Raw genomic sequence first — 27,547 nt, 5'->3', positions numbered from 1 at the left:
TTCAGACCCAGGGCTACAAGCTTAATGATGAGCTTGGAGGGTACTATGGTGTTGAATGCTGAACTATAGTCAATGAACAGCATTCTTACATAGGTATTCCTCTTGTCCAGATGGGATAGGGCAGTGTGCAGTGAGATGGTGATTGCATCGTCAGATCTATTGGGGCGGTAAGCAAATTGAAGTGGGTCTCGGGTGTCAGGTAAGGTAGAGGTGATATTATCCTTGACTAGTCTCTCAAAGCACTTCATGATGACATAAGTGAGTGCTACGGGGCGATAGTCATTTAGTTTAGTTACCTTTGCTTTCTTGGGTATAGGAACATTGATGGACATCTTGAAGCATGTGGGGTCAGCAGACTGGGATAGGGAGAGATTGAATATGTCCGTAAACACTCCAGCCAGCTGCTCTGCGCATGCTCTGAGGACGCGGCTAGGGATGCCGTCTGGGCTGGCAGCCTTGTGAGAATTAACACAGTTAAATGTCTTACTCACGTTGGCCACGGAGAAGGAGAGCCCACAGTCCTTGGTAGTGACCCGCGTCAGTGGCACTGTTATTCTCAAAGCGGGCGAAGAAGGTGTTTAGCTTGTCCGGATTGTAGTCCGTGATTGTCTGTAGACCATGCCACATACGTCTTGTGTCTGAGCCTTTGAATTGTGACTCCACTTTGTCTCTATACTGACATTTTGCCTGTTCGATTGCCTTACGGAGGGAATAACTACACTGTTTGTATTCGGCCTTGTTCCCAGTCACCTTGCCATAGTTAAATGGTTTGCGCTTTTAGTTTTGCCCTCATACTGTACGAATTGTTATTTGTAACATACAGTATCATACAAATTGTTATCTGTAACATATCATACGAAATGGATGATAGACATACACAAATTAATACATACCATACTTACCATATCACACTAATTGGAGTCCCCCGGATTTATCCTTACTATGTTACGTCTACCCCTGAGTCCAGGTTGCAACATGGGTGCGAGTGTGTGAACATAACCTATATACTGAAATCCACTGATGAAATAGTTGACAAGGCTCCTTTTTGTTTTCCAATAGCAAATATCTTTCTTCTAATAAATCACCCACAACATAGTACACATACTTTTGTTTCTTTATTAGGAGTGGAAGAGCGATTGAAACCTGATCTCTGATGTAGGCCTACTAGGACAGTTGAGGGCACTAGGATTAGAATAATTTATGGAATCATTGAATTTGCCTGCGAGTACGCGCCCAGCCTGGTTTTGCGCGCTCACAGCGTCGGGTGCAGAGCATAAGAGCCTACGGTTTCAGTGCCATGGTCTCTTTTTAAGGACATGTTCATCGACGAATCCCTGACTTTTTACACATTTTCACTCAAGCAGTGCGAACTGGGCTTCGTAGTGCGATGCTGAAAAATCAAAGTCATTGCTGTCGAAACCCTCAACAGTGGTGAACTGCGCGGCACACTGCGACTCGGAGAAGATAGAGTAGACGCGTGGTGGTTTGTCCTACGGTTACAGGTATGTTTAAAAGAACATCTGAAAGTGTTACCATCGTCGTCATAGGCTACTTGTGTTGTGCTGTGTATTGGTTTTAGGTGAGTGAGAAACTTAGGGTGTGAATTAATGTTGTGGCTTTTGAAGGTTATGAGATAAGTATGTTTTATGTAATGACATGTTAACTACATAGAGCTCATATTAAATTACTAGAGGGACTATAAACCCTCAAAGTTTCATAATGGGGCGAAAATGGAAGCCATCTTGGTTAGGGAGAAATCCAAAAAAAGTCTAATTGGAATGAATGGCATAGGTGATGCATTTTCTGCTTTTACTTATGCAGGAAAATAAAAGTAAGCCATGTGATATATCATCAATTGTGTAATGTAATTATAGTCAACCTAAAATATTGTCATGTAATTATAAATACAGGGTCGTTCCATGTCATTTCAGCAAGCCATGACACCCACCATCTCAGATTGTAAATGTATTATGTCAAAAATTGCGGTGGAAATGCCTTTATGCAGAGATATTGATATAATAACCATCATATCGAAGTAAACTTGGAGTCACGTGATTAAATTGGTCTGGTCCTCCCACTACAACTCGGGAAACCATGCAGATAATTTGACTACGGATTAAATAAATGATGAACTTCCCAGGGTGGTGAAAGCTTTCATCTAGTTGTCAGAACCTGGTAATATCAGGATGTGGGATGAGACATAAACCTAACAAATTCAATTACTAATTTCTCTGAACAGGAGAAAAAAACATCAACAATTTCTCTGGGAATACATTACATAGGATGAAGAAACAATACTCCAAGCCGCAGCTCCATACTACTTGTCAGACACAGAGAACTGATACTATAACGTTATCGGGGTGTGATTGGTGGGGGTCCGTGGGTGGCTTTTGACCATTCCTTTGGATTCCTCAGGTTTAACACATTGTTAGAAAAAAGTTTGGTCCAAATCAGATGTTGGGTATTGTATTTACAGTTGAAGTCGGAAGTTTACATACACTTAGGTTGGAGTCATTAAAACTTGTTTTTCAACCACGTCACAAATCTTTTGTTAACAAACTATAGTTTTGCCAAGTTGGTTAGGACATCTATTTTGTGCATGACACAAGTCATTTTTCCAACAAGTGTTTACAGACAGATTATTTAATTTATAATTAACTGTATCATAATTCCAGTGGGTCAGAAGTTTACATACACTAAGTTGACTGTGCCTTTAAACAGCTTGGAAAATTCCAGAAAAGGATGTCATGGCTTCTGATAGGCTAATTGACATAATTTCAGTCAATTGGAGGTGTACCTGTGGATGTATTTCAAGGCCTCTTTGAAGGTCAGCATCCCGGAGTCGCCTCTTCACTGTTGACGTTGAGACTGGTGTTTTGCGGGTACTATTTAATGAAGCTGCCAGTTGAGGACTTGTGAGACGTTTGTTTCTCAAAACTAGACACTCTAATGTACTTGTCCTCTTGCTCAGTTGTGCACCGGGGCCTCCCACTCCTCTTTCTATTCTGGTTAGAGCCAGTTTGCGCTGCTCTGTGAAGGGAGTAGTACATAGCATTGTACATAGCATTGTACGAGCTCTTCAGTTTCTTGGCAGATTCTCGCATGGAAGCCTTCATTTCTCAGAACAAGAATAGACTGACGAGTTTCAGAAGAAAGTTTGTTGTTTCTGGCCATTTTGAGCCTGTAATCGAACCCACAAATGCTGATGCTCCAGATACTCAACTAGTCTACTGAAAGCCAGTTTTATTGCATCTTTAATCCACACAACAGTTTTCAGCTGTGCTAACATAATTGCAAAAGGGTTTTCTAATGATCAATTAGCTAATCCAAGTTTATAATTTTAAAGGCTAACACCACATGCCATTGGAACACAGGAGTGATGGTTGCTGATAATGTGCCTCTGTACGCTTATGTAGATATTCCATTAAAAATCAGTAGTTTCCAGAAACAAACGTCATTTACAACATTAACCATGTCTACACTGTATTTCTGATCAATTTGATGTTATTATAATGGACAAAAAAATAGCTTTCCTTTCAAAAACAAGGACATTTCTAAGTGACCCCAAACTTTTGAAAGATAGTGTATATGATCATTTATATCATATCATAAATATATATATGGATCAGATATTCACTCACTGTGGAAGATCAAAGGTGACTATAGTCTGTGTGCAAGCTTGTTAATGATCAGGGTTAGGGGATAGGAGACTATGCCACAGATGTATCTCTCATGAGTAAAACCATATTGAAGATAAGCCTATATTGAAAATGACTCCGCAGGCAGGCTCAATCGAAAAGGGCAGAGGTATTGGGAGTTATATTAAAGGACTCCCCCAGAGGAAGTTTCCGCCGCTATTTAGATGTCATTTCCTGTCCTAGAGAGGAAATGCACTTTTAGGTTCCACCTCCGAAGAATGGAGAAGGCTACTAGTACATATTTGAGAATTGGGTATGGGAATCTCCACGTGGAGTTGATAAACATCAACAAATGAGGGACTGACAGCTGTCAGTGTAGCTAGCTAGCATGCTAACCTTATCTAGCTGGAAACCACTGGCCTGTCTTATTATATTTATTTTATTTAACCTTTATTTAACTAGGAAAGTCAGTTAAGAACAAATTCTTATGTACAAGGATGGCCTTTCAAAAGGCCTCCTGCGGGGACGGGGGCTGGGATAAAAAATATAGGACAAAACACACATCACGACATAGAGACAACACTACATAAAGAGAGACAGACCTAAGACGACAACATAGCATGGCAGCAACACATGACAGCACAGCATGGTGGCAGCACAAAACATGGTACAAACATTATTGGACACAGACATATGCAAGAAGGTAGAGAGAACAAAACGTCATGCTAAGCAGCCACAACTGTCAGTAAGAATATCCATGATTGACTCTTTGAATGAAGAGATGGAGATAACTGTCCAGTTTGAATGTTTTTTTTTTTGCAGCTCGTTCCAGTCGCTAGCTGCAGCGAACTGAAAAGAGGAGCAACCCAGGGATGACCAGTTTACGGAGGGGTATAGAGTGCAGTGATGTGTCCTATAAGGAGCATTGGTGGCAAATCTGATGGCCGAATGGTAAAGTACATCTAGCCGCTCGAGAGCACCCTTACCTGACGATCTATAAATGACGTCTCCGTAATCTAGCATGTGTTGGATGGTCATCTGAAGCAGGGTTAGTTTGGCAGCTGGGGTGAAAGAGGAGTGATTACGATAGAGGAAACCTAGATTTAAAAAGTCTAGATTTAACCTTAGCCTGCAGCTTTGATATGTGCTGAGAGAAGGACAGTGTACTGTCTAGCCATACTCCCAAGTACTTGTATGAGGTGAATACCTCAAGCTCTAAACCCTCAGCGGTAGTAATCACACCTGCGGGGAGGGCATTCTTCTTACCAAACCACATGACCTTTGTTTTGGAGGTGTCCAGAACAAGGTTAAAGGCAGATAAAGCTTGTTGGATACTAAGAAAGCTTTGTTGTAGAGCGTTTAACACAACATCCGTGGAGGGGCCAGCTGAGTATAATACTGTATCATCTGCATATAAATGGATGATAGAGCTTCCTACTGCCTGAGCTATGTTGATGTAAATTGAGAAGAGTGGGGCCTAGGATTGAGTCTTGGGGTACTCCCTTGGTGACAGGCACTGACTGAGACAGCAGATATTCTGACTTTATACACTGCCTTCTTTGAGAGAGGGAGTTAACAAATGAAAGGATACAATGGGAACCTCCCCAGAGAGGAGAGACTGGCTTGGCGATGATATGGGCTGCAACCTTAATGAAGTGGTGATTTTAAAAAGCTCAGCAATTTGCTCCTTGTCAGTAACAACCACATCATCAACATTAAGGGACATGGGCAGCTGTGAAGAGGAGGGTTTATTCTCCAGGTCTTTAACCGTTTTCCAGAACTTCTTGGGGTTAGACCCACAGAGAGAGAACTGCTCCTTAAAGTAACTAACTTTGGCCTTCCGGATAGCGTGAGTGCACTTATTTCTCACTTGCCTGAACGAGAGCCAGTCGGCCAGAGTATGCATGTGCCAAGCCTTTCGCCAAATGGAATTCTTGAGGTGGAGTAACTCTACCAGCATCTTTAACTTCGTTATTTCCAAAGTTTTGGTATCTTCCATAAATTGTGGCCGCGAATCCGCCATCAAAATAGTTAGAGAGAATAAGATGAAGCTCCGGTAATAGATGATGACTACTGATATGTGATTTTCTACATGTTAATTGGCACTGTGCAACCTTCGGCTGTGGTACAGCAAAGCCAAGTCAGCCCGTGCTCCTGATTCTCACCGGGAAGTGAAATGATAGGCTAGAATGACTTTGCTCATTATCTGGATAGCAAACAAATCAAAAGCAGTGGAGCGTGTAGTGAAGCAAGACTTGGGGGCTATCATATTACGTAATTATACAATTTATAAAATGGTAATATATTTTTTAATACAGACTATTAAAATATGTTTTGAAAATTGACATCCAATGGATTATGATAATTTTCAGGTAAAAGAAAGTGGAGGTGCTGAAACACATGTTTGCACCCCACATTTTAATTTGCTCCATGGCTCAGGCAGCCAAGTGGACACAAGGCTGTTTGGCTTATCTCAGTCACGAAGATGTATACAGCAGTTTCTGATTAATAAACATGGTGTGTGGTAAAATTCAAATAAAACCCAGCCATGAAACGAAACGTAGGTTGAAAAGAGTTTGTCATATCATAGGAACAGACACTGCATTTCTCATTTCTTATTGTCGAGAAGCAACCTGCAAGTAAGCATTTCATTGGACTGTGTATACCATGTGTATCCCGTGCATATGACTAATACAACTTAACTTGATAGGAAAACACACCGCATTCTCACAGATTTGCGTGAAGTGGGCAGTTCGGATTTGTCACTTCAAACCCAAATACTGTATATCGTACTAAAACAATGACTTACTGACTTAAATCGTTGTGCAACATCATGGGTAAGCTCTGGCCGTCGTCTTTCAGCTCGAAAAAGTGTATTTCTACAGGTGTGGGCGTTTAAACGTTACTACCATCACCAAACCTATGTCAGCTAAGCATCAACAATTCCTCTCACATACCTAACTGATTAAATTTGAACAACATGCAAATAGGCTTTCGGTCGGGCCTTTGTTGAATTGCTTTTCTCAATGGTAAGAAACTGTGTGTAAATAAATGAATTTCAGTTTATTTTCGTCTACTGCAGCCGCCTGTATTTTTGGACAGAGTATAGTCTATGACCTTTATACTATAGTTCTAATCCTCATTGTGTGTGTCTGGAATGGGACAAAGAATGATTTATACAGCTATGAAATTCATCATGAGATGAAACAAAATGAATCCCACTGTAGTAGATGTAAATCAGATTATAGAATCGTATGATTCTCCTCCCTGAGAAGAATAGCATTAATCCGGTTTTTAAACCCATAAACCCAATCACCACTGTACTGTATACAGTATTGTGTTCAGTGTACAGTATTGTGTACATAGTTTCATTTCCTCTTCTGGCTACCTCATCAGTCGAGAAGAGGAGCAGCTCACAACCGGCAGGTTACCATAGCAACCCCAGGCCTTCTCCACTGCGTCTAACTTTATGACCGCATTCCAGAGCTCCGAATGAGAGCGCAAAACTTTCCCCTCAACAGCCAGATGGAAACATACACTGGGGAGCGCCTTTATCAAAACCCATGGAGATGTTGTTGACGAATACAGTACTGCCTACACCCGTGTGTGTGTGAGCTCAGCTGTCTGGGTGGGGGCTGCTCAGTGACCCCAGAGACACTGAACAACATAACACTATGAGGTGAAACAACAGTCATTTCTCTCTTCCCAGCGGCTCCCTTAGCCTCTCACTTAGATATATTACGTCTCTTAAAGCTTTTGGCCTACTTGCATACAGCACTGTAGAAAATGCATTAGGTTAACATGTGAGTGTGCCTAATGTGAAGCTTCAGAGGATCGTGTCATGAAATTCTTCTCTTAGAGATAATGTGTGGGCATCAATTCCTCACTCCAGCCCATGAATTCTAATACAGGTTTCATAAACGGCATGCAGAATTGCGTAGGCTGCCCTAGTTTTCCTGGAGTACCATTTAGGCCAGAGTCGTCGAAGCCAGATCAGAGCTGTTTCTGTCTCTAGGCAGCAGAAATGGAGAGCTTTCTTCAAGTGGTGAACAAGATGTCTTGTAGTTACCGCTTCTGTACATTGCAGGGTGATGGTTTTACTATGACCAGTCTGGTATGGCTGACAGATAAGCAGGGGAAAGATAATGTCCCAAATTACAGACTATTCCCCATATAGCGCACTACTTTCTGATCAGGACTCATAGGGTTCTGGTCAAAAGAAATGCACTATGAAGGGCATAGGGTACCATTTGGGACATTACCAAGGCCTCACATTTGGTATGGGTTATGTTAAACGTGGCAAAGAAATCTGTCGTCATTAAATTGAATTGCATTGCCATGTTACCGATATCCTAAATGAATGGATGTACCTATCATGTTGCCATAAGGTGGTGCGGAGTGTCTGCTACACAGCAATGTCCAGCACAGGATGTCCTTATCTGAGAAGAAACATTCTCCATTCTGAACAATCAAGGTCAGGCATGTTACATTTTATCATGTAATAAATGCAATGCAGTGAAAAGATTACAGTGCTTTTGAAAAGATTACTGGACAAACATAAAGTTGGACCAAACATTCTGATGGTTGACAGAAATTGTCAGACTATGCTGAATGGCAAAAACATTCTGTATATACAAACTAGTGTATTACTTTGTTCATCTTCAAAGTAATGTAGCCTATTCCTGGAGAGACTCAGGACACCTTTGGGACTTCAGATAAATCGTTGCTTGTTTTTTTGTGTCGTCATGCTATCTTCTGAAATATTTGTTGTATTAATGTTTGATAGGATATCCTATAGAAAGGCTTCATCTGCCATTGGAGAGAGTTGAGAGTACAGTAGAATATAGTAGATCTGTGGGTCTGGTTTGGCCAGTGTCTCTGGCTGGTCACATTGTGCTGAGTCAGAGGGCTGTGTGGAACTCTGTCAGCAGTGAGCACCACTCTGTGGCTACGGGCCAATGGGCTGCCTCCCTCTGCTTGCTCTCTTGGGGAAATTGCTACCCTGTACTGTAATGGCTGGCCTGATGTATCTATCTACTACTCCTTACTCCAAACATCTCTATGGTCATCATTACAGCTTCTGATTGGAGAAGAGGAAAACTCCTGCTTTACTACCTCAGTATTGATTGGCTGGGGAGTTTTAGTGCTGAGGTGTACAACTGAGGTACTTTGTGTGCACAATGCACATACTGTAGCACTCCAGGACCAGGGTTGGTTGGTTACCACTGCACTGTGCTTGCCCAATATCTAAGATGTGAGTTCAGATCCCAGCACTGCCTTTCATGAGGCCTAGTTATGGAAAGATTGGCAGGCTGTGTTATGTGTTTGTTTCACTCTGTCAGAGCATTCCTTTTATTTGTTGACAGGCTATAAAGAGCTGTATTAGGGATGATGGCTCGGCCTCCTTGACACCAGACCTATGTCCTCATGGGGGCTGTCACAACACTCCCATGCTGGTGGGGTTGGTTTCTGCCTCTCAGGATGGTGCCAAACATAGTCATAGTCACATGTTGGCGGAAGGAGATTCCCAAAGCTCCCATGTAGTGCTCCTAGACCTGTATTAATTGTTTTGAAAATGGGTGTTCTCTAACTGTAATGTTTAAGAGGTCAGTATGTACTTTTTGTTATCCCTTCTGGGGTCTCTTCCCAACAACACTCATCATGAAGGGTTCGTTTCTGCCTCTTAGGACCATTCCAAACCCAGCCACACATACAAGTCCCAATACTTCACCTGCAGTATGGATGGATTCCAGATTGTTTTAAAAATAAATGTTTCAAAATGACCTGTTTTGAATGAAACAATTTGACGTGTAGGAAGTGTGTATTTACTTGTTCACTGAATGCCTGTCTTACTATAGACACATTAGGCGTGAAATTATTCTGAACAGCACAAGCTGCAGCTAAGAGTGGGTTAATGTCTGGCAGCTTCCCAGCTAAGGTTGACTCTCCTCTCTCCCTCTCTCCTCCATCTCTCTCTCTTCTCCATCTCGTCAGTCGACTGCTTCAGTAAGGCAGTATGATGGAGGCTGGCTGTGGGGTTGCCGCGGTGATCGGGAATGCTGGCTCAGGACATCAGGGAGAACCAGGAAGTGGTGACGTCCTTGAGGGGTGAGTTACTCTCTCACACTCACGCTGCACTGTACCGTACTGCTGCTATGTCAGCTGACCAGGACTCTGCAGATATCACACCCAGAAATGTAAAGGAGACGTATACAGGATCAGTTGAGGATGTGTGTGTGCTTGAGTGATTGTACGGGCATGTGTGTGTATTATGTGTACGTGAGAGATTGACGGGGAGGAAGAGTGATGGAAAGAGAGGAATTCTAAAAGACATTAGTGATGGCTACAGTATATCGATGACAGACAAATGATCTCTTCTCTATCTACTGTGAGTATGCTGGAAAACAACCAGGCCTGGATAGGATGGCTCTCATTTAATCACAGTTCTCCAGCAGATGAAATGAGCGCATTCTATCAGTGCCAGTGTTCTTGTCCTTTTTAGCAGATCTCAGGAGCAGTAGTCTATGAGACTGAATCACTGCATCACTCAGTCTGCGTCTGAGCCCTGGAAGGAAGGACAAATCTAAGGCATCCACTCTTCTTCATTGTCCCTGAGAAAAGTTGGTCTGAAAGGTCTTTTCTCCCTCTGCCTAGCACACTGACTCAGATTTCAGCTGCAGGTTTTGTGAGGCGCTCCCTTGTGGGCGGATTGCATTCGTGACTTACTCAAAGGAAAGGCTTTGCTTACCCGAACATACACAAAAGCCATTATAGCTTTGTTTTGGTCCTACCAAGTGTGAGATGCTTCTTTTGTCAGGCTAAGTATGTTCTTTCCCCATGATGTGTTTACTGTATGTAGGCTAGGCTATACTCCTCTCTGGAGCTTTCTGTACCAGTCAGGAGACATTTGAGACGGTGTGTAGTTATCTGCTATCACCAGAGTAACAAGGATGTAAATACCACAGGGTACATTATGTTTTCTGGGCCACTGGTGCAGTGTCATGATTTGAGCACCAGAAACATGATGTAAATATATTGGTCTCTCACTGGCTCCCTCTGGTGGCTTCTATGGAAAATTGTTTTTTATTTCAAGTATTTCAAATGTAATGTATTTATGGATTCAGATTCTTCATATTTCTCTCCCTGTTTATCTCTGTCCTTCCCTCCCTCTCCCTGTGTAGGGACATGTGTATTACACCAGATAAAGAAGCGACCCAGCCTGATCCACACAAGAGCACTACTCCAACAGAGAAATCTCCAAAAGAGAGCCCAACTGACATGGTACACTGTCTATAATCACTAGTTGAGGTCTGATACAAGCACTGTAACCTTGGAATAGCAGTTTCTGAACTCAACTACTATGTGGTCTTATATATATACTGCTAGTATGGGTTTCTTTTTAGTATTATTGAACCAGCAAATGTAAAGTGCTGACTGTCATGTAATTGGTTTACATGTCAGGAATGTTGAGTATTGTATGTGTTGATTGGCAGATATTGAGTATTGTGTGTTGTTGATTGGCAGGTACAGAGTGATGAGGTCACAGAGCTTCCTGTTGAGCCTGAGCCCACCCTGCGTTCCTGCGTCAGCACAGCCAGCATGAAGGTCAAAAACGTGAAGAAGTAGGTGCTCCCGTCCCCACGGAAACGGTCTATTATGGGCTGTAAAATGGGCCTCTAAACCAGGGCAGTAAAATAAAATGCAGTAAAATGATGGGCTGGGGCCTGGCAGAGACTGACTGGTCAACTTGCTCTCTCTGCTGTCTCACTCTCACACTACCATCTCCGCCTTCTCTCTTTGCCTGCCCTCTTCCTCTGCTCTCTCTCTCATGCTCGCTCTCTCCTCACTCCTCTCCCTCTTAGCTCTTTCTGCCTCAGTGTAACAGCTAGTAGAATACTGATGAGGTGATGCTGCTGTATTTCAGGCTGACGTTCCCCAGAGGTCATTTTCCCAGGCTGGCTGAATGTGCCCACTTCCACTATGAGACCGTTGACTTTGGCACTGTGCAGGTGAGGCCCTGCCCGGAACTGAACACACATACATTCTATGGAGAACAGAAGTCATTGGTTGCTGGTATTTTGGCAATTGTGTCTTTGGCTCAAGTTCATGTGTAGCTCAGTGGACATCATGGTGAATTGTTCCACAAAATACCTCATTCCCATAATGGAAGAGAGCAGTCTGTCCTAATTATTTTAGATCATCCTGTCCCCGCCCGACCCACATTCCACTCTCCAATTTCCCATATTTGGAAAAAATACAGATGGAATATAAATGATCTCATTCATTATGTACTTAAAGTGATACTTCGGGATACCCATAGACTTCCAGTCATTGCGTTAACGTTAGTTAGCATTGGCTCACGAAATTAAATCTAACTTCCTACATAATGGACATGGCGACATAAAAATGGTATCCATTAGTTCATCTATCTCTGGGGAATTAGATAAAGGGCCTCATTGCCAAAATCCCGAAGTATCCCTTTAATTTGAATATAAAATTGGATACGTGATAAGGCAATAAGCAACATGAAATCCAATATATCAGTATATTTAAAATGTTGTTCATGAATATTCAATCCAGTGTGTGCATTAATCCACTAAGTTTTATTTAATTTATTTTTTATTTCACCTTTATTTAACCAGGTAGGCTAGTTGAGAATAAGTTCTCATTTGCAACTGCGACCTGGCCAAGATAAAGCATAGCAATTCAACACATACAACAACACAGAGTTACACATGGAATAAACAAAACATACAGTCAATAATACAGTAGAACAAAAATAAACAAAAAGTCTATATACAGTGAGTGCAAATGAGGTAAGTTAAGGCAATAAATAGGCCATGGTGGCGAAGTAATTACAATATAGCAAATAAACACTGGAATGGTAGATGTGCAGAAGATGAATGTGCAAGTAGAGATACTGGGGTGCAAAGGAGCAAGATAAATAAATAAATAAATACAGTATGGGGATGAGGTAGGTAGATAGATGGGCTGTTTACAGATGGGCTATGTACAGTTGCAGTGATCTGTGAGCTGCTCTGACAGCTGGTGCTTAAAGCTAGTGAGGGAGATATGAGTCTCCAGCTTCAGAGATTTTTGCAGTTCGTTCCAGTCATTGGCAGCAGAGAACTGGAAGGAAAGACGACCAAAGGAGGAATTGGCTTTGGGGGTGACCAGTGAGATATACCTGCTGGAGCGCGTGCTACGAGTGGGGGCTGCTATGGTGACCAGTGAGCTGAGATAAGGCGGGGCTTTACCTAGCAGAGACTTGTAGATAACCTGTAGCCAGTGGGTTTGGCGACGAGTATGAAGCGAGGGCCAACCAACGAGAGCGTACAGGTCGCAATGGTGGGTAGTGTATGGGGCATTGGTGACAAAACGGATGGCACTGTGATAGACTGCATCCAGTTTGTTGAGTAGAGTGTTGGAGACTATTTTATAGATGACATCACCGAAGTCGAGGATCGGTAGGATGGTCAGTTTTACGAGGGTATGTTTGGCAGCATGAGTGAAGGATGCTTTGTTGCGATATAGGAAGCCAATTCTAGATTTAATTTTGGATTGGAGATGCTTAATGTGAGTCTTAAAGGAGAGTTTACAGTCTAACCAGACACCCAGGTATTTGTAGTTGTCCACGTATTCTAAGTCAGAGCCGTCCAGACTAGTGATGCTGGACGGGCGAGCAGGTGTGGGCAGTGATCGATTGAATAGCATGCATTTAGTTTTACTTGCGTTTAAGAGCAGTTGGAGGCCATGGAAGGAGAGTTTTATGGCATTGAAGCTCGTCTGGAGGTTAGTTAACACAGTGTCCAAAGAGGGGCCAGAAGTATACAGAATGGTGTCGTCTGCGTAGAGGTGGATCAGGGAATCACCAGCAGCAAGAGCAACATCATTGATGTATACAGAGAAGAGAGTCAGCCCGAGAATTGAACCCTGTGGCACACCCATAGAGGTCCGAGGTCCGGACAACAGAGGTCTGGACAACAGGCCCTCCGATTTGACACACTGAACTCTATCAGAGAAGTGGTTGGTAAATCAGGCGAGGCAATCATTTGAGAAACCAAGGCTGTCGAGTCTGCCAATAAGAATGTGGTGATTGACAGAGTCGAAAGCCTTGACCAGGTCGATGAATACGGCTGCACAGTAATGTCTCTTATCGATGGCGGTTATGATATCGTTTAGGACCTTGAGCGTGGCTCAGGTGCACCCATGACCAGCTCTGAAACCAGATTGCATAGCGGAGAAGGTACGGTGAGATTCTAAATGGTCGGTAATCTGTTTGTTAACTTGGCTTTCGAAGACCTTAGAAAGACAGGGTAGGATACATATAGGTAAGTAGCATTCATTCCTGTTCGATCAGCTCAGGTTAAACCTGCAATCCTCAGCACTTATTGGATGAAGCTGATGGTATCAGCCAGAGAAATAGTGTGATTTTTCTGGGTACACAGCATTACTGTAGGAGCATCCACAGGCGTCAGTACCACTGTAGTTGAGAGAGTGAACTATAGCAGCTTTCAGATTCCAGGAGGTGGCAGGAGAGAACAGTTATGTGCAGGGAGTTATGTTTAACACTGTAGAATGTAACAGAACATTTAATTGTATAAGATGTTGTTTTGTTTGCTTAGCTTGCATCTGTGATATCATCCCATAGCCTTGTCAGGTGGTCATTTAGGATGGCCCTATTGGTCATTTTTGCTGACACTTTAACTATAGATTCATTGCCATTAGTCAGCACAGATTCCAGAGGGTTGAGAGTGAGAATTTGTTTTGCCTGTGGTGATAATTTGAATCAGTCAGGCGGAAGCGGCTGCTCACTCATTTGTGAAAGTGGCTGTTCATTGCCTGGATAATTCCTGTGTAATTCTATGGGCTTGACAGCAGAGAGCAGTAGTCATCTACTCTTTTGCACACTGATGCTTTTACCAGCTTCTAAACCAACATCGCGAGACTTCCGGGAACGCTTGCGAAGCAGACAAACCAGACCGGGGTTTGAGAAGTCAATGAGAGAAGTGAAAAATTCTTCCCTTGGAGAAGCATTTTTTGCATATCGTCATACTAAACCATCTTTGCTTTTACCGTTGAGAGCGCCTCACTGAAGCGCAATGTTCGTAGGGTGGTATAACATGACCTATTACATGTATGTGTGTGAGCTGATGCAAGCTCAAGCACAGTGCATTGTAACTATAGAATAGCTGACCTACTGTAGCTGTGGCAACTATGATACATTAGATGTGTGGCTGGGGCGTAGCTACTGAACAGAAGTGTCTGTCTGTGACCTTGAGATCTTCCTACAGGGGAAGATGAGCTGAGCTAGGAGAGAAATATCACTCTAGGGAGAGACCAGCCATGCCTCACTCTGACACTTAGACTACACACGCTTAACTCTTTTCTTAAAGGCCCAGTGCAGTCAAAAGCTCTGTTTTCCGGTGTTTTATATATTTCCACACTATGAGGTTGGAATAATACTGTAAAATAAAAAAAAACGACGATAGTGCAAGAGCTGTTTGAAAAGACTGCTTGAAATTTCAGCCTGTTTTGGTGGGATGGCGCTTTGGCCTTTCCAGGGTGACATCACCATGTGTTAAATTAGTTAATTGGTTTGGAACTCTTCCTTATTGGGCTATCTGCCAATAACAGATGTTTTCAGTGTTCCCATCTTCACTCAGACCACTTCCAGACAGTCCTAGCTAAATTCTTGCTTGAGAATCTGCTCTTTGCTATGAAGCAATTTTTGTTTCTTTTTTAAGATTTTAAGGTACTTAATTGCAATTGAGTCACTAAACCTCGAGTCCAAGTTGAGTCACCAGTCCCCCTGTGCGTGAGTCCAAGTCTAGTCACGAGTCCCTATGGCTGAGTCCCAGTGCTCGAGTCCTGGTCCAAGTGCTCAAGTCTAAGTCACTGTGTCTGAGTTTAACAAAAAATACTACATTAATATTGGTTTATGTGCACATAACAAAATATATATCACTTTTGAAAGCCAAATGAATGATTCAGGGTTCTTTAGACATATTTGGTATTTTAGTTAATGTTGTTTTTCTGCTCGCTTGTATTGGTGGCTTGACGCTCGTCTGTTGCTCTATTGATTTGGCTCATATTTAGTAGAAACAATCTGCCCAACAACAACTATTGGCAGGCTGGTGGGAAGATTTTCATGTGAGCGTTGAAGTAGCACAAAGATTTTCCTCCTGTTGCACAATGGTTGTCACGGCTGTTTGAAGGATTGGACCAAAATGCTGCGTGTTCGTAGTTCCACATATTTTATTATAGTGAAATTAAATGCAATACACGAAAATACTTGAATATACAAAAACAACAAACTGTGACACAGAGAGGAAAACTCACTACTCAAAAGATAATAACCCACAAACAACAATGAGAAAACCCCCTACTTAAATATGATCTCTAATCAGAGGCAATGAGGATCAGCTACCTCCAATTAGAGATCAACCCCAAACAATCCCAACATAGAAATAGACAAACTAGAACTTAAACATAGAAATAGAAAACATAGAACAACCACCCAAAACACCCCCTGTTACGCCCTGACCACTCTACTATAGAAAATAACAACATACTATGGTCAGGACGTGACAATGGTCATAATTGCCTGCAATATACTATAGCCTATAAAACAAATAGTCCTTCATTAAGTCTTACACACATTTTATTTTAATATAATATTCAATATTTATGTTAAATCAGTAATGTTTTAAAGGGATGAATGGTCTCTTGACGGAATTGGCTATTGCTCCTGTCAGATTGACCAGATTATTATTTGCTACTTTTTTTGTAATCGCCCACTAATATTTGTGCAGGTTATTTCATTCCAGAGTGAAAACTAAAGGGAGACTGGTGAAAGTGGGAGGGTAGAGCGAGATGACAAATTCAAATACAAACTACTTTTCAATACTCAAGGGGAGAGAAGACCATAGCTATACTGTTGTTTTACTTTTAAACTGAATAGAATTGTTTTCAATTTCGTAAAGCAGTTTGTGTTTCTTAACCATGCAAAGATAAATAGTAGGCTGGCGACTGGTGGTTACGGGGAAGCAAGAGTCGCTTGCGCGATGTGTATGATCGGAGGCGGAGCCAGAGTGGAGCCTGCCTTCTTATCTGCCCACACTCATCGCTTGCTCCCCCGCAGCTCACCAGCTGATGTAGACTGCGTGTGCCAGTGTGGTGCGCCATTCCCATGGCTAGCTAGAGAACAGAACCCTGTCTGCTCTGCGCTCCCAGTGCTGCAAATATTCTGCTTATCTTAGTAGCCAATCCAGTCAAGGTACAAATACAAGTCACAGGAAGGTGAGTCCGAGTCACCAATGGTCGAGTAGAAGTCGAGTCACAAGTCATGAAAATTGGGACTCAAGTTCAAGTCCTGGACTCGAGTACTACAACACTGCTTAATTGTTACTCAGAAATGGTTTGATATTGAGATAAAAACAGCTGCATTGGACCTTTAACTGCTGTTATAGTGTCATAAGTTACATGCTAAGAGGGTGGGCTGACAGATTAGAGGGAGTGTCAAAACATTGTCCCTGTGGTGGGTCTCATGACTCATGTCGTCGTCCTAGAACTCACACACAGGACCAGCAGGGATATGACAGATCAGGTCTCAGGCAGAATGACAACATGAGGACAGCAGCCTCTGAAACAAATACAGCGGACTGGGTCGATTCTGCCCGAGATTACTTCCATTCTCTACAGAAGCATCATTTGAAATGGAAATGCCTGGGTGGTCTGTGTCCTCCTGCACCTCTCTCTGTGTCAGGCTTACGTATGGTGGTGCGCTAGCTGCTTTGGTTTAGCCTATATACTGTAGAGCTCCTTTGTCACGAGAGGATGAGGAAAGGTAGAGGGAGGGAAGGAAGGAGAGTGGGAGGGAGATTGAGATGAGGAGGGGATGGGAGGGACCAAGGGAGAGAGAAACATCGGGATGTTTCCCCTATTTCTGTTCTCTGCTATTAAGATGTAATTAAACAGTGAAAGCATGATGTGGATCCACCTCATGGCGAAGGACAGACTGAAGGGGAGCATTTTGATTTAACCTAAGGGACAGATGAAAGCAACCAGCATCTGTTTAACGCTGCTCAATCCAGAGGCAACTCCACGCTTTTCCTCTGTCCTAAATCCACCAGCCAGTGGTAGGAAGCTACGGGTTCAGCTTAGTGACTTCTATCTGGAAACACAGGACTGCAGTTGAACATTGTCTGGGAGACATCCAGCTGTGCTGTAACCTGACTTAATAGCTGAGGACCAGTTAAGAGCCTGTGTTGGCAGGTACCAGTATGCGGTTGTCTTCATTTTGTTTCTGGGTCCAGATGTGTGTATTAATAGTTAATGACTGCAGGCATGTTTCTATTTAGGGATTTGTGCTGCGCCGTGTGAGGTTGTCAGTTTTAGTTGCTTGGCTAAAATGCGTTGGTAAAAAGAGTTGGGGGATGGAAAGAGCGTAAACAAAACATAAGTAAGACATGCACTAAATTTACTCAGTTTAGTTTGCAGTGTTAAATGACTGCTCCATGTGACTGTTTCTCTGTCCAGACATCCTCTTGACATATTGCTAATCATCATTGATTCATGTTTGTTGTCTTGTCATGCTAACCGTCCATCTTTCCATCTACATGACAATAGTTAATGTTATTGTTTAATTCACTCATTGATTCATGATTATTCTTCCAGCCTGTATTAATAGTTGACATCCTCCAAACAATACTGACTATTTTCTATTCTATTTCAAATGTTTGCTTTGTAATAAGGTATTTTGCATTGATTCGTTACTCTCTGTATAGCTACGTGTATGAAGGAGCTGTGGTTTCCAATGTTGTTGAGCAGTGATGGGTAACTAGGCCATACTGTGTTGGGTAACTCTAGTGTATCTAGATTAGCTGCTCACTGTTCTAAATAACCAAAACCTCCCCTGCCTCGCAGGCCTTTGAAGTTATGCCTGTATTTGATATCATTGTATTCCCTTAACTATTCCTGAGGCTTTGATCTCCTCTTGGTATAGGAGTTTATGGAGTTATATGGGACAGAGGGGGGTTTTTGGTACATTTCCATAGCCTCTCAAACGCTGAAGGGGTTCTCAATTGCTTATATATTATTCATATACTGCATTATTTTGGGGGTTGAAAAACATATGTCATGGGCTCAGTGTCACGGTGTTGAAAATGCACATTCACACTTTCTTAACCTCCCAAGACTTCTTTCTTATTGTACATGAAGTCAGCAGCTCTCAAGACCAAAGGACCTCAACACATTTTTTAAAGGGGCCTCTTCTTTTTGATATATTATGTAGATAATACAATAAGATTTGAGATGTTTCTGGTCATAACAAACTAACCAATTTCTAACCATGATAGTGTTACCCAGTTGGCTCTACTGTCCATTTACTGATAGAGTTTGGAGAGTGAGCTAAGTGACCGAACATGAATTTGGTGTGTGTTTTATTTTCACACTAGTTCAGAAACAGAAAGAAGTTGCTGTAACTCTTAAATTATTTAGAGTGTGGTGTCCCTCACTATTTTCATCTCTCTGTACCCATTCCCCTGCAGCTGTCCTTTGCAGAGGAGCAGACTGAGGGGAAGAAGGATGGTCTGGACTCCAAGGAGCCACTCTTCGTGGTTCAGATCTGCTGCCAGGTATAATGGAGCTTGAGGGCTAGGCCCTAGTTTCTGACCCATAGAACATTTTATCTGAAGCATGATACTCATCTCTAAGGGGGAGGATAATCCAGTGCTTCTCAACCCTCTCCTCGGGACCCCCAGACGTTTCACAATTTAGTTGTAGCCATGAACTAGCACACCTGATTCAAGTAGTCGAGGGCTTGATGATTAGTTGAACAATGTTTGCTAGCTCTGGACTAGATCAAATACATGGAATGGCTATGGGTCCAGGAGGAGAGGCTTGAGACAGGCTGGGATAATCCATTTTGTTCCTTTGTACAGTAGCTTTATCCTAGATTCTTTCACATTTTTCTCAGTCTGGTCTCATTTCAGGCTCACTGTCTCTGTTTGTGTCTCAGAGTCGGAGCTGGCTGGTGAAGCGCTCCTATGAAGACTTCCGTGTGCTGGACAAACACCTCCACCTTTGTATCTATGACCGACGCTTTTCTAAACTCACTGAGCTGCCCCGCATTGACTCTCTGAAGGACACAGTAGAGGTAGAGGTCAGTCAACAGGACTAAATCTTACTACTGGGAATATTATACTATCTGCTGTGAATGAGACCGGTTGTATCCCAAGTGACACCCATTCCCTAAATAGTGTACTACTTTTGAACAGTGCACAGGAAACTGGTCAAAACTAGTGGACTATTTAGGGAAAAGAGTGCCATTAGGGACACTTCCACAGTCATAGTTACATTACATCAGGTATCTCCCCTGGCTTTGCATTCAACCTAACTCATTCCTGCTGGCTCTATTCTCCTCAGGAAATAACCAAGATGTTGGCAGCCTACCTGTCCCGTCTCTCAGCCATCGCTGACAACAAGATCAACTGTGGTCCAGTGCTGACATGGATGGAGGTGAGTTACTCATGTTTCTCTTTATTCAATTAGACTTCATGCAGAATGACTTTTTCCATAGATAGTAATAGATCCATTTGATGTCTTTACTAAACTCCGTTATGTCGTTTTTTTTTAGTATTTTGTAGACTCCATCTGTATGTGTTTTTGTCTCTCAGATTGATAACAAGGGCAACCACATGCTGGTAGCTGAGGAGTCCTCCATCAATGTTCCTGCCATCGCCGCGGCCCACGTCATCAAACGCTACATTGCCCAGGCCACAGACGAGCTGACCTTTGAGGTGACCCGTCTGGGCATCTTGTGATTGGACAGGAAAGGGGAGGGGTTTAGGGAACAGTGGGAAGATATGGGGATACATTCACTAGGGTATTTGTACACATTCTGCCGTGGTTTTTGATGTTTTTAAACCCACTCAAACTACTATACTCTCTGTTGTCTTTTCTGTGTCGTCCCTGTTCTAGGTAGGGGACATTGTGTCAGTCATTGACATGCCTCCTAAAGAGGACACTGGCTGGTGGAGAGGGAAGCATGGCTTTCAGGTAAAACCCCTCAAATAAGTCTGATTTAAACAGCTTTGTCTGTCCCTTCATAATAGTGACCCATTTTCTGCATCCCACACCCTACTGTACATGGAGGTTACTATCACTTACTCTTCCTTAGATCGTATCTGGTGCATAAACAGCGCAGGAGAGTGTTACTATTCCTCCTTCTGTTTCTCTCTGTGCAGGTTGGCTTCTTCCCCTGTGACTGTGTGGAGCTGATCAGTGACAGGATTCCCCCCTGTGTGTCCAGCTCTGTGCCAAAACCAGGTACTGTGGCCTGTTTTACAGCAACAATACGTTGTTCTCCCTCTTCTCCATGATGCATGTACAACTGACTGGAGATGACTCTTAAAGTGTGCTTTGAAGAATGAGGTGTGTGTGTATATACAGTGCATTTGGGAAGTGTTCAGACCTTCACTTTTTCCACATTTTGTTACATTAGTCTTCTTCTAAAATGGATTAAATGTTTTCCTCATCAATCTACACACAATAATACCCCATAATGACAAAGTGATAACATATATATTATTTTAATGATACCTTATTTACATAAGTATTCAGACCTTTTGCTATGAGACTCAGGTGCATCCTGTTTCCATTGATTATCTTTGATGTTTCTACAACTTTCTACAACTTGTAATCCACCTGTGGTAAATTCAATTGATTGGACATGATTTGGAAAGGCACACACCTGTCTAGATAAGGTCCCACAGTTGACAGTGCTTGTCAGAGCAAAAACCAAGCCATGAGGTCGAAGGAATTGTCCGTAGAGCTCCGAGACAGGATTGTGTCAAGGCATAAATCTGGGGAAGGGTACCAAAAAATGTCTGCAGCATTCAAGGTCCCGAGAACAAAGTGACCTCCATAATTCTTAAATGTAAGAAGTTTGGAACCACCAAGACTTCCTAGAGCTGGCCGCCCGGCCATACTGAGCAATCGGGGGAGAAGGGCCTTGGTCAGGGAGGTGACCAAGAACCCGATGGTCACTCTGACAGAGCTCCAGAGTTCGTCTGTGGAGATGGTTGTCCTTCTGGAAGGTTCTCCCATCTCTGCAGCACTCCACCAATCAGACCTTTATGGTAGAGTGGCCATACGTAAGCCACTCCTCAGTAAAAGGAGTGACAGCCAGCTTGGAGTTTGCCAAAAGGCACCTAAAAACTCTGACCATGAGAAACAAGATTCTCTGGTCTGATGAAACCAAGATTTAACTCTTTGGCCTGAATGCCAAGCGTCACGTCTGGAGGAAACCTGGCACCATCCCTACTGTGAAGCATGGTGGTGGCAGCATCATGCTGTGGGGATGTTTTTCAGTGGCAGGTACTTGGAGACTCATCATACTTTCAAGTGTTATCCACTGGGATTCAAATGAACAGTTATTGTTTTATTTACAACCCAAAAACTAAATGAAATGAATTCAGTTTGTGTCCATCAGTTTGTAAGAAGCACGGAAAGCTGGTGACGTTCCTGAGGAGCTTCATGAAGTCCCGTCCACCCCCTCAGAAGCTGAGGCAGCGTGGGATCCTTAGGGAGAGGGTGTTTGGCTGTGACCTGGGGGAACACCTCCTCAACTCAGGACATGATGGTCAGTCTCCCAGCAGCCTTATCTCTATATAGTTAGCACTGTATAGAGAAAGGTAGTCTTCTCAGTCTTTGATGTTAAAATCTTTTGGATGTTACTGTGTTGATGGCCCTTTCTCCAGTCCCCCAGGTGATCAAATGCTGTACTGAGTTCATTGAGAGACATGGTGTCGTGGATGGGATGTACAGACTCTCCGGGATCTCCTCCAACATCCAGAAACTGAGGTAAATCCTTGCTTCACTTAGCATTAAATAATGTACAACATCTTTGAAAAATATTGAGATTCAATCATCATGTCAGTACTGCTTACAGACTTTTAGCGTGTTGACTGTACATGATGGTCTGATGTTGAGCGTTAACCAGTGTCTTCTCTGTTTCCCCAGACATGAGTTTGACTCGGAGCAGATACCAGACCTCAGTAGAGATGTCTTCAAACAGGATATCCACTCCGTAGGGTCTCTGTGTAAACTGTACTTCAGAGAGCTGCCAAACCCTCTGCTCACCTACCAGCTCTATGAGAGATTCTCAGTAAGTAGCAGAATACTGGATTGGGACTGGTACTTAGGGGAGAGATGGGCGGCTGATTGGGAAAAAAATAGCGGAGGAGATATTCTTAATAATATAGTCATCTTGTAATAAACCAAGGGACATACTGTACTAATACATAAGGGGTAGAATTCTTAATCAGAAAAAATCCTCGTAGCACAGTGGGGTGTATTGAAGATAACCATAAACGGGGGAAACAACAGTAAAGGACAGAATGCTCCTGCTGGCCTAGTTATGAGGCTCTTTCTGTGTGGACCTCTGGTGTTCCCTCCCTCCACAGGAGGCTGTGTCTGCTGCTACTGATGAGGAGAGGCTGGTGAAGATCCACAACGTCATCCAGCAGCTTCCTCCTCCTCACTACAGGTCAGTTGGAGATGAACTCACAGCACACGCAAATGGCTTCTGCAATACTGCATCTTCTGTATTCACTACAAAGGTATATAAAGTCACCACTGAACTGTAGGTGCTAAAGCGCCATCTGTTGGCTAACAGAGAGCATTGAACAGTCAAAGGCTTGGTATTGTAAGCTGACAGTAAAGAAGGGTGTATTCCACATGTCTGTGTTCTACCTGATCTGTAATACTCTCTGGTCTGTGCTGCAGGACTCTGGAATTCCTCATGAGACATTTGTCCCAACTAGCCACCTTCAGCCCTATTACCAACATGCACACCAAGAACCTGGCCATCGTCTGGGCTCCCAACCTGCTTAGGTATATTGTAACATTCCAACAACCAACACTGTCATTAGTATTTACTGTGAATATTCACTGTTTTGTAACTGGTTATGACTGGCCATGAAGTTGAATAGGATATAACTGTGTTTCAGATCCAAGCAGATTGAGTCGGCCTGTTTTAGTGGAACAGCAGCCTTCATGGAGGTGCGTATCCAGTCAGTGGTGGTGGAGTTCATACTGAACAACACAGAGGCACTCTTCAGCCCCAAACTCAACGCCCTCATCCGGGAGAGCACAGGTACAGCATTACCCTGGCTTAGGCAATCATTATAGGGAAGTTTTTAGGACATTATGGGAAGTTCAAAAACATTGCTCCCTCTGCTCCCAGGTACCAGTACCCTATCCAGGCCCAAGTCTCTGCTGGTGTGCTCTCCCTCCACTAAGCTCCTGTCTCTGGAGGAGGCCCAGGCCCGTACCCAGGCCCAGCTGGGCTCCCCTGTTACTACTCCAATTCTGTCCCACAGCGAGTACATCGAGGTGGGGGAGGGACCCGGGGCACTGATGGGCAAGTTCCACACAGTCATTGAACTACCCACTGAGAGGTAGGTTGTTGTTGGTGCTTCTAGAAACTAGTAGCCTACAGTACATTGTAGTTGTATAAACCATGTACAGTACCAGTCAAAAGTTTGGACACACCTACTCATTCCAGGGTTTTTCTTTATTTGTACTATTTTCTGCATTGTAGAATAATAGTGAAGACATCAACTATGAAATAACACAAATGGAATCATCTAATAACCAAAAAAATCAAAATATATTTGAGATTCTTCAAAGTAGCCACCCTTTGCCTTGATGACAGCTTTGCAACTCTTGGCATTCCCTCAACCAGCTTCATGAAGTAGTCACCTGGAATGCATTTCCATTAACAGGTGAGCCTTGTTAAAAGTTCTTGTGGATTTTCTTTCCTTCTTAATGCGTTTGAGCCAATCAGTTGTGTTGTGACAAGGTAGGGGTGGTATACAGAAGACAGCCCTATTTGGTAAAAGACCAAGTCCATATTATGGCAAGAACAGCTCAAATAAGCAAAGGGAAATTACAGTCCATCATTACTTTAAGACGTGAATGTCAGTCAATCTGGAACATTTCAAGTTCAGTCCAAAAACCAAGCGCTATGATGAAACTGGCTCTCATGAGGACCGCCACAGGACAGGAAGACCCAGAGGTACCTCTGCTGCAGAGGATACGTTCATTAGAGTTACCAGCCTCAGAAATTGCAGTCCAAATAAATGCTTCAGAGTTCAAGTAACAGATACATCTCAACATGAACTGTTCAGAGGAGACTGCGTGAATCAGGCCTTCATGGTCTCATGCTGCAAAGAAACCACTACTAAAGGACATCAATAAGAAGAAGAGACTTGCTTGAACCAAGAAACACGAGCAATGGACATTAGACTGGTGGAAATCTTTTGATCTGAGTCCAAATTTCTGATTTTTAGTTCAAACCGCCGTGTCTTTGTGAGATGCAGAGTAGCTGAACGGATGATCTCCATGTGTGGTTCCCACTGTGAAGCATGGAGGAGGAGGTGTGATGGTGTGGGGGTGCTTTGCAGGTGACACTGTCAGTGATTTATTTAGAATTCAAGGCACACTTTAACAGCATGGCTACCACAGCATTCTGCAGCCGTACGCCATCCCATTTGGTTTGTCCTTAGTGGGACTATCATTTGTTTTTCAACAGGGTAATGACCGAAAACACACTTACAGGCTGTGTAAGGGCTATTTGACCAAGGAGAGTGATTGAATGCTGCATCAGATGATCTGGCTTCCACAATCGTCTGACCTCAACCCAGTTGAGATGAGTTGGACCGCAGAGTGAAGGAAAAGCAGCCAACAAGTGCTCAGTATATGTGGGATGTCCTTCAAGACTGTTAGAAAAGCATTCCAGGTGAAGATGGTTGAGAGAATGCCAAGCGTGTGCAAAGCTGTCATCTAGGCAAAGGATGGCTACTTTGAAGAATCTCAAATATAACATATTTTGATTTGTTTAACACTTTTCTTGGTTACTACATGATTCCATATGTGTTATTTTGTAGTTTTGATGTAGAAAATAGTAAAAATAAAGAATACCCTTGAATGAGTAAGGGTGTCCAAACATTTGACTGGTACTGTATGTCTCTGATCACCCTGAACGTTCCGCTTTAGTCACGGGGCATGTTGTGTTATAGTAAGAGGGCTCCTGGGAAGGTGAAGAAGTCCCCAGTGGGAAGCTGGCGTTCATTCTTCCACCTGGGCAAGTCCTCCTCCATGACTTCCAAACGCAAGCTGAAGCGTCACCCCAGCGAACCCAATGAGATCAAGAGCATCGCACTGCCAGGTCAGGCCTCAACCAGCACTACAGTGTCACCATCCAATACTGTGCACAACCATAAGGACCGTCTTCACAGCCATGTTATAAAATACCTCCCAGTCATGTCTCTGTGGTTAAATGTATGGGTGTTTTTTCCACTTTGGTGATGTGAAGAAGTCATGTTTTTTTTTAAGAAGTATATTTTCAACTTCAGTTTGTACTTCCATATTATTCAGGTGGAAGAGGAGATAGTGGGACACTGCGCTCCACCAAAAGTGAAGAATCTCTCACCTCTTTGCACAATGTGGAAGGTAAATATGCCCCCAGTTACACTTTCAATCCTGTCAGTACCTGTGTTTCATAATACGTGATAAACAAATTTAGGGTAATCATTTGTGTTGTCTGTTGAAGTCTGCCTCTGAACAGTAATGTATACTATGTGTCTTATCTGTTCTAGGTGAGCCCCAGATGTACCGCCCCCCTAGACCACGCTCTACCAGCGATGCCCTCTCCACCGCGTTCAGGGATGACCTGTCTGATGCCAGGGACAAAGGCTACCACAAACAGACCAAGGAGGGCCATAATGGTGCTGGTGGTCCAGTCTATGACCCAGCTGGTGTGTCCCCTCCTCATCAGGAGGATGACCTTGACCTCTGTCTTCCAGCCCCTGGCATGGCCTTTCTGGACTTTGACCCCATGTCCTTCCAGTGCAGCCCACTGAGCCCACCAACAACTAAATCCGCTCCTCAACGCAAAGCAAGCGTCAACTGGAGGAAGAATGTCGGGGGTTCCAGTGAATCAGAGCCCATCTCTTCATCCCTCAATAAAGTCCTCAGTAACTCCCAGTCCCCTGACATCAGCCCAGTCCATAGGAAAAGAGGGGAGAAAAAGAAAGTGGTCGTCTCCCCCAAACTCCGACGGAAGTCCTCTACGTCCCCCCCTGTGGTTGAAACAGATGTGCACACTGTGTGTGTGTCTACCCCACGCTGTGTCTCAGACACCCAGGGGGGTGAGTCCTCCTCCCCTCCACCTCTGGATCTGTGTGAGGCCCAACTAGTGAGTGAGGAGGGGAGTGAGGCCAGGGCTCCCCGCCGGCCCCCCAGCCCTCCAAGCTTCACATCAACTTTCACAGACAGCCTTGCTTCACAAAACCCTCAGGATCCAGGTCAGTGGCACATTAAAAACAAGTTACATTTTTGTTCATTTTATTTGTAAAGCCTTTTTAAATCTACAGTTTATCATTAATGTGCAGCAAAGTTTAACATGGACATGTACAGTTCTTACTGTGTTCCCTTGTTAGCTGAAGTTCTTATGGTATTATTCTATGTGTTGTCCCCTCATGTCTGATCACAGCGTTGTTTGTCCTGTCATACTGTAGCAGCATTGTTTGTCTTATGCCTCCCCAGGAACAGATAGGCTTGTGAATTCAGTGTCTGTCCTCCCTCCTCACCCTCCGTTGACGATGGCTGCCCGCAGGCTGGCCTTGGCCCTGGCTGAGTCTGCCCAGAAGGCCACTCTGACCTCCCAGAGGAGGAGCACCCAACCCCCCCTATCCTCTCCAGAGACAGGACACCCCCCATCCCCTGGACAGACCCCCACGGCCCTCTGTTCTCCACCTCCAATCCTGCTCTCAGGATTACGGCGACCTCAAGGTCTCTTCTCCATCCCCCCTCTTACCCTTGGCTGGTACATCAGTTGA

The 27,547-nt window shown here is 43.5% G+C and overlaps 1 protein-coding gene across 8 annotated transcripts; it reads left to right on the top strand.

The window, feature by feature from the left end:
- The first annotated feature begins 1,177 nt into the window (after window positions 1–1,177).
- On the top strand, window positions 1,178–27,547 carry LOC106581150 (rho GTPase-activating protein 32). 8 transcript variants are annotated; one of them, XM_045703802.1, is made up of 23 exons: window positions 1,183–1,502; window positions 4,461–4,589; window positions 9,633–9,746; window positions 10,820–10,919; window positions 11,163–11,260; window positions 11,563–11,647; window positions 19,190–19,276; window positions 19,660–19,803; window positions 20,067–20,159; window positions 20,318–20,440; window positions 20,622–20,699; window positions 20,888–20,969; window positions 22,135–22,284; window positions 22,403–22,505; window positions 22,665–22,809; window positions 23,108–23,190; window positions 23,430–23,537; window positions 23,654–23,799; window positions 23,890–24,103; window positions 25,727–25,875; window positions 26,085–26,159; window positions 26,306–27,013; window positions 27,255–27,547. In XM_045703802.1, the coding sequence occupies exons 3-23, from the start codon at window positions 9,655–9,657 to the stop codon at window positions 27,545–27,547; spliced, it is 3,156 nt and encodes a 1,051-aa protein (XP_045559758.1). In that variant the 5' UTR covers window positions 1,183–1,502; window positions 4,461–4,589; window positions 9,633–9,654. The 8 variants fall into 8 exon arrangements, with proteins under 8 accessions (XP_014018480.1, XP_045559759.1, XP_014018478.2 ...); XM_014163005.2 differs by lacking the exon at window positions 4,461–4,589 and having other exon boundaries at window positions 1,178–1,502; window positions 27,202–27,433; XM_045703803.1 differs by lacking the exon at window positions 4,461–4,589 and having other exon boundaries at window positions 1,182–1,502; window positions 11,169–11,260.

Source organism: Salmo salar, chromosome ssa20, assembly GCF_905237065.1.
Source record: "Salmo salar chromosome ssa20, Ssal_v3.1, whole genome shotgun sequence".
In the NCBI taxonomy this organism is placed as follows: Eukaryota; Metazoa; Chordata; class Actinopteri; order Salmoniformes; family Salmonidae; genus Salmo; species Salmo salar.
This window is presented reverse-complemented; position numbering and strand designations above follow the sequence as displayed.

Bases quoted from the DNA above. Each gene is read 5' to 3' on its own strand.
- LOC106581150 (XM_045703802.1), top strand. From the start codon at position 9,655: ATGATGGAGGCTGGCTGTGGGGTTGCCGCGGTGATCGGGAATGCTGGC. The intron at 20,970-22,134 runs GTACTGTGGCCT...TGTGTCCATCAG, and splicing joins CAGCTCTGTGCCAAAACCAG to TTTGTAAGAAGCACGGAAAG. The intron at 23,800-23,889 runs GTACAGCATTAC...CTCTGCTCCCAG, and splicing joins CCTCATCCGGGAGAGCACAG to GTACCAGTACCCTATCCAGG.